At 41.1% G+C, this 7,624-nt stretch overlaps 1 protein-coding gene across 1 annotated transcript; it reads left to right on the forward strand.

Annotated features, from left to right (window-relative positions):
* The first annotated feature begins 801 nt into the window (after positions 1-801).
* Positions 802-7,534, forward strand: lgi2a (leucine-rich repeat LGI family, member 2a). Its single transcript, XM_047049071.1, has 8 exons — positions 802-1,087; positions 1,364-1,435; positions 2,415-2,486; positions 2,783-2,854; positions 3,138-3,209; positions 3,654-3,823; positions 4,052-4,216; positions 4,430-7,534. Exons 1-8 carry the CDS (start codon positions 909-911, stop codon positions 5,245-5,247), a joined length of 1,620 nt encoding a protein of 539 aa, XP_046905027.1. The 5' UTR covers positions 802-908; the 3' UTR covers positions 5,248-7,534.
* The last annotated feature ends 90 nt before the right edge of the window (positions 7,535-7,624 follow it).

Here is a 7,624-nt window from a genome sequence, read left to right on the forward strand (position 1 = left end):
CACTCCAGACTTGAATAACTGCAGATGGCCTTTAATATACAGAGAGAAAAAATAAAGGGGAGGACAGCAATGGATCGGGACTTGGTTCTTCTGAGTGAATAGTCAAAAATGTCCAATGTGTCTTGCAGCGTAACCCCAATTCAGTTTTTATTATAGGCTATACGAAGCCAATTTACATGGCCTGCACCTGTAGGCTTATGTAAAGTGTTTTTTCCTCCCCAAGTAACACCAAAATAAAATACAAAATAGGCCTAGCACCGCCTTGCCGCGGTTGTATCCCATCATGTTACAATACCAGAGGGATACCGAGATGACAAATTGTCCTTAATTTGTGAAGCTGCCAGTAGGCTAACTGCGGAAAGCCTTTCGGGCATTGAGATCTTGATGCCCCTTTTCATCAGCTGAATTATGTATACGCGACCTGCTGTTATTGAAGATCTTAGACGGATCCTTAACTAGTATGAATGCGACGAAATGATCAGGCCTCGAGGACTTCCCCGGTCTGTGCATCAGAGTGATATAGGCTAAAGTTTAGGTAAAGTAGACATGTAGGCCTACTCCCTCTTTGTATCTTTGTAATGCACTGTTGACAGACTTTTGGCCCTATAGCCTACTATTGTCCCTAAACGTTCAAAATAAGTGTTGTAGCCTAATTTGCGATGGCTTACAATATATTTAGCCAGTGTCTGCTTTCATCAGATGCCACTTGGTAAGGATGCTGTTAGCCTGTTTAAACCACAATCACAGAAGCACTGTCTTAATAAATAATGTAATACGGCGATGGGTAGACGCTGCCGATTTGCTGATGTCAGGGCTTCAGTGCAGCATTTGGTGGTGCAGGGTGTAAGCTGTACGGTCTGCCTCGGCGTTCATTGGAAAGGGTCACACATGCAACCAAGACAAGAAAGATGCTGTCAATTTGTAGCAAATGGACATTGTATTATTTGGCATTCCTTTTTCTGTCTTCACCGGTTTATCTGAAAAAGGCTTACAGATGTCCTTCAACATGCAGCTGTTCCAAGGAGTCCATCATATGCGTCGGCTCTTCCTATGTGTCCAGGATGATACCGAACGACATAAGTTCACTGTAAGTAGGCTAGTCTGTTAGAATTGTAATTTGTTTGTCAACATGTTTAACGCAATAAGTCAACATTTGAATGAGCAGCCTAAATGAGATCCAGCTGTTTGTTGAATGCACTGTACGTCGTTGGCTATTTGAGCGGTGCGGACACATTGCTGTTGGGAGTAATTAAACCGAGTTGCGTGCCACTGAGAAAAATATATTTTTTAATAAATGTATGAAAATGGCTTTATTTGGTCTGTGATCAGCCTTTAACCCGAATTTTCCGAATACATTTTTTAGGAGCATTGTCAACGCGACGTTCTCCGATGTCAAGGAGGCTATGTTCGCTCACATGCCTTCACTCCAACTTCTGTGAGTGTCAATGGGGATGGGGAGAGGGGGCTTCATCATTTAAAATGTAGGCCTACGTTCTTTTTTTTCTATCTCTTGGAACAATTCATTTCTGGGGTAGGATAGATGTTATGCAGTATCGAGAAAGAGGGTAGACAACGTGCTACAGCTATATAAGTCACATTTCCTTAGACAAACAGAGATGGGTGTAACCAATTGATGACCTGTATGATTAACAAGCTATTTGTAATTGTTTGAAAATTATTTGGACTATCATTTTCTTCTTCCAGTTGGCTCCAGAGCTCCAGATAATGGTTAGGGTTAGGACCTTGTTTTCAATATAAGCCTTTACAGCTGATAAGACTCAAAAACCTTAAAAGTCCTTAATTGTATTGACCGGCACTGGAAGAAGAGTGGTCCATTCCATTCTTGGCACAATTACAGGATTACATTGATTCACATTCTCATCCTACTCTGACTCCTTAATTGTGGTAAATACATGTGTGGGGTCTATGAGTCTTCTGTAAAATGTTTTTTTAAAATGTATTTTGAAAGTTAGACACTTTCTCAGTCCGCTATTAACTTGACACTACCCCTGCTAAATGGATCCTGCTGCTGCTAATTCATATATAATATATTTCGACCAAAGTAGATCACAGATGAGTCGGTGAAAAGAGCTTGAAGCTACTTCTCCCGTAGACACAGCCACTGTTGACGCTGTGGTCGGACGGATTTTATGACCCAATGCAATATTGCCATTCAGTGCTTTAGAAGGACGGTTCACCTCTAGAGTAGGTTTCATCTTTCAGTCAATATAACGTCACTACAAGTTTGACCTATAACAGTGACCTTTGTGTTTATTTAAAAGAAGCCCAGTACTTAAAGGTCACACAAGGATTATTTGTTTTAATCATTCCTATGGAACTAAGCTAAATCACATACACATGCATTTTGAGATTTAGGCTTCTTGTTGGTAACAATTTTGTATGTTCCATTATAGGCTTCTTAATTCAAATTCTCTGACAACAATAAGAGATGATGCATTCTCTGGCCTGTCCCACCTGGAATACCTGTAAGTACCTGTATCCGCTAATAAACACACCCATTTCTATCCTATCAATATACAGTACTCTCACATAGCCAATACATGACACAAGGGAATGGGTCTACAGTAAACAGGCAAGATCACACAACTGTGTTGACTTAAAGAAACGTTGATAGACTGTGGGAATCATTTTCCTGTCAGTACAATTGAACTTGGAAAAAAGTTAAAGTGGGTTTTGAAAGATGCTTAATCGAGTCATGGTCCATTAGTGAGGCTTCAGTTCTGCTGACCTTCCATTTTGCATCCCGATGAACTCCTCACAGGTTCATTGAGAGCAACAAGATTGAAACAGCATCGAAATACGCCTTCAGAGGACTCAGAGACTTGACTCACCTGTAAGTCCAACCAGTGTTTCATCCTCATTTGTCGCTGGGTAGAAGATAGTATTCATTATGAATGTTCCCTTTAATGGCCTGTAATTGAGCAGGAGGACTGAATAGTTTGAAGAGACAGTCTAGATTTCCTTTTGCATTACAAACCATTAAAAGATGGTAACTTTTAAACACAAATGTTTGAGTCGAACCAAGTTGATATATTTGAATGGAGCTGAACCTGGCCATCTAAAGCTGGCAAATGGTCTCCAAAATATGTGTGGATCTGAATGTCCTGTTTCTAAAGGTCTTTGGCGAACAACAACATCAAATCCTTACCCAGGGACCTCTTTATCGACCTGGACTCCTTAATTGAGTTGTAAGTGTTCCCTTCATTGCTTGTAAAAGTAGGCAGTACTCTACTGTCAAGCAAATGCAATATTCTACATTAAAGACAACACTTGGATAACATTTAATTTTTTATTGCTGCTCCCTTGATTACAATAAATACAAGCCATCATAATCTTAAGACTGCAGCAACATAGAGCCAATGCACGAATAGGCAGCATGTGAGTGCAACGTAAGGCCTGACTGAGATCACTCGGAGACTGCTGGAATTTACTGATGATGAGTGAAATCCAAACCATTGAGTCAGCATAGTAAAAGAGCAAGCGACGTGAAATGATTCTGGATAATAATGTTTTACGAGTAGGCAGTTATATGGCAAATCAAATCTCAAATTACACCTTTGATCAAAAGTACAGTACCAGTTCTGTTCTTCAGAATGTGTTACCCTGCGGTGACTGATGTGTGCTCTCCTTAGAGACCTACGGGGTAATGCCTTTGAGTGTGACTGCCGAGCAAAGTGGCTGATGACTTGGCTGAAAAGCACCAATGCTACAGTGTCGGATGTTGTCTGCTCCGGGCCAGAGGAAATGAAAGACAAGCGGCTCAACGACATGGCCAGTCTGCACAACGAGTGCGTCTCAACAGGTGAGGAAAGGTGACCAGTACAAAGCGGGTCCCAGATGGCAGACATCTTTTGTGAGGCTAACTGCCGGTAATAGTCAAAGCTAAAAACCTTGTCATTTAAAAGTTAGAGATGCTTCTATATCCAGATATATGTATTGGGAGGTGTATAGTCCAAAGTTTTTTTTAAATGTATTGCGTAACGTGTTTGTTAGCACTCACAATAATGCCGCCATTGTCCTCGCTTCTCAGATTTTATCCTCCACCAGTCTGTGCCGTCTGAGTCTCTGTCTGTAGACACGTTCTCCTACAAGAACGATGTCTATGTTGCCGTGGCAGCACCCAATATCGAGAGCTGTATGGTACTACAGTGGGACCACATTGAAATGAACTTCAGGACATATGACAACATAACTGGTATGCCATGGCTTTCAATTTATAAGCTTTGCATCGTTGCCTTCTTCATCTGCCCCCAAAAAGTAACCTTTTCCCATTCCATGTTTTGTACTTCGGATACAACTTCAGGGTTTTTCAAAGATGGAGGGGGAAAAAATATAAGTAAAAAGTACTGCTACACTTGCTTTCCTTAAATGCAAACAATGTTAGTTTCTTGTGTGTCTTTTGCTTCAGGCCAGTCCATTGTAGGATGCAAGGCCATGGTGATCCAGGACCAGGTGTTTATTGTTGTCGCCCAACTCTTTGGTGGTTCCCACATCTACAAGTTTGATGAGGACCAGAGCAGGTTCAGCAAGTTCCAGGACATAGAAGTCTCCAAGATCTCCAAGCCCAATGACATTGAGGCCTTCCTGATCGGCACTGACAATTTCTTCATCATCGCCGACAGCTCCAAGGCAGGGCTGTCGACCCTCTACAAATGGAACAACAAAGGCTTCTACTCCTACCAGTCCCTGCACGAGTGGTTCCGCGACACAGACGCCGAGTTCGTGGACCTGGACGGCAAGGCTCACCTGATCCTGGCTAGCCGCTCCCAAGTGCCAGTGATCTACCAGTGGAACCGGAGCAACCAGAAGTTCGTCCTGCAGGGGGAAATCCCCAACATGGAGGACGTGGTGGCTGTGAAGCACTTCCGGGTGAAGGAGGAGCTCTACTTGGCCATGACGCGTTACATCGGCGACTCCAAGGTCCTCCGTTGGAGTGCCAAGCAGTTTTCGGAGATCCAGGCGCTGCCCTCGCGGGGCGCCATGATCCTACAGCCCTTTGTCTTCAAAGAGCGCCACTACTTGGCCCTGGGCAGCGACTACACCTTCTCCCAGATCTACCAATGGGACGCGGAGAAGAAAGTCTTTGAGCGCTTCAAAGAGGTTTACATCCAGGCGCCGCGGTCCTTTACTGTGGTGTCCACCGATCGCAGGGACTTTCTTTTCTCCTCAAGCTTCAAAGGAAACACCCAGATCTATGAGCACATCATCCTAGATCTGAGCTTGTGACTTGGCCCCGGTGGGAAACCCCTTGTTTGCATCCAACGTCTTTCACAGTAAAAGTTGGCATTTCTGAGGGTAGGGTAGATATCTCATTGGGTATTATCTTCAAATGATTGATTTTTAACCTGCTATTGCATTTGTATATAGGGACAAATACATGTAAATTCCTCCATTATTGACTATTTTATACTCACAGCTAATCACAACTGGTGAGTATATGTAGAGACCAGACAGACATTAAGATTAACACTAGTTATCCAGCCCTATTAAGAGTATAGGGCATCAAAACATATTTGACAGTACCCATGTATACCTCATGTCTTCACTCTTTTTGGTTTGATGTAATATGTTGCCTTATCAACGTTGGGTTGGAGTATTGGTTGGCTTGTGGCGCCCTCTTCTTGACGTGTTTGGTGATGAAGCCCCTCTGCTGTGTACAGTACATACAGGGAACAGTCTCAGAAGCACAAACCTTTAGGATCCATAGTTATTAAACTTCACTCTTTAGCTAAGACCATTCAAGTAAAGCAATTACTTCCTTACTTAAAATTTGTATTTTGTAACTTAGTTACAAGATTGTTTATGAATTGTATTGCGAACCAGGGTGTGAGTTAATGTAAAATATTTGAATTTTTTATGGATTTGGAAAGTGAATTGAACATATGTCAAGGGTGCAGAAAATACATTGGATGAAGTTGATACATTATGCCTATAGTATGTTTGCAACGTTTGGTGTCACGTGTCAGGGATTCAAGATCTGTTGAAATTAACCTAACAAATTAAGTTTCATGTTACAATAATTTTTCAATAGCAATACAATGTTTTACAGAATGTTTGTTGTGTCCAAAACATTTTTGTTAAAAGGTCTTGAGTTCCTGCAGCTCAACACAACTGGGTCTGAGTTTCAGCAAAACGACATTTCAGATGGCATGCTGTAATGCTAATGTATTTCAATTTTTTTAATTCTGCATCCTGGGAAAAAGTCCCAATCTTCTTACTCTGTTATGGATGTTAATTCTCTCTGTTTTCCCAAAGTTTACATCAAAGCAGCAAAATGTCTGGTGAAGGGTAAAGCATTTGGTACGCTAAGATAATAGAGGACCAACTTTTGGCTCTGTTATGTGGACCTGGAGTTTCAAACCCTAAGCTTCAAAAGACTCTTGGATGGTACGTATCAAGTCTGATTGCTGGTTATCACTAGGACTGAATCCTTCTTTATGTATCCATGCAGTCTAATATAAAAGAAAGCAATTGGAATGTTGCTGCATCAATAGTTGTTAAAATAAGTTATTTATTTGTTTTATACATATTTTTGAATGCTGAACTAATACCATCAACTGTACAATAAAGACAGAATTGCAACTACCTATTTGTCATACCACTCGAATTTTCATAACTAGTGGCACTCAACCCTACAAATAGTACTGCTGCTTGCAAGAGCATGCTTTTTAAACTGAATGTTCACCGAACTTAAGCAATCGCAAAATTTGTTGCAAGTTCTGGTGCTCATGTAAAATAAGCAAATTACAGCTCACAGTAGAAACAGTAAAATATGCAAGTTGTATGATATGCAGGTTGCTTTGTATCATGACACAATGTTTGTTTTAGCATACTGAATGTTAATTTTATGATTATTGTTATATTAATGTACAATTGCTACTGTTGAGCATTGAAATAAATGCACAGCAATACGTTTCAAATGAGAATTGAGGCTCCATCTCTATTCATTTTCTTAATTCAGTAGTGCTAATACAGTTCCAGTTATTTTAGTAAATTTAGAGTCGACTCACAGGTGTTTATCAGGGTTTCAGATGTTAAGGATTGAAGGTGATTTTTTCCTGAAGTCCGGATCTGCTGAACCCGTCCCAGCGTTAGGGGGGCTTAAAAAGTCCAAAATTCGGAACTGTATAATTCGCACTCTGTTTCTAACCAAACTAAAAAGAGAATCTTCCTGAGATTAACAAGCGTTTGGTGGAGAGGAGAGAGACAATATTTATGAAACTGTGAAGGCGAAGTCCCACATCTTACATTTCAATCTTTATAGTCTTAAAATGTCTTAAAAAGGTCTTAAATTTGACTTACTGAACCCTGTCTAAGTTGATGCTTTGCGGTTCAAGAGGCCTAACGCTCCTCTTTGTATTTTCTGTATGAGCCAGTTCTGGGCAATGGTAGGCTAGTTGTCCATGACTTACCTGTTTCAATACCAAATACAATCTTATGTGTAGACCTGTATGAATTTAATCAATTCTAATTTGGAAGATAACAAAGATGTTACATGATGAGATTTCTTTAATCTGTCCCCCCCCAAAAAACAATGACATGCCCGTCCTGAATGTGTCTGGCTCTGTGCTGAACACACACACACAGAGACCCCCCCCCCCCC

The sequence above is a fragment of the Hypomesus transpacificus genome, chromosome 25 (genome assembly GCF_021917145.1).
Source record: "Hypomesus transpacificus isolate Combined female chromosome 25, fHypTra1, whole genome shotgun sequence".
In the NCBI taxonomy this organism is placed as follows: domain Eukaryota; kingdom Metazoa; phylum Chordata; class Actinopteri; order Osmeriformes; family Osmeridae; genus Hypomesus; species Hypomesus transpacificus.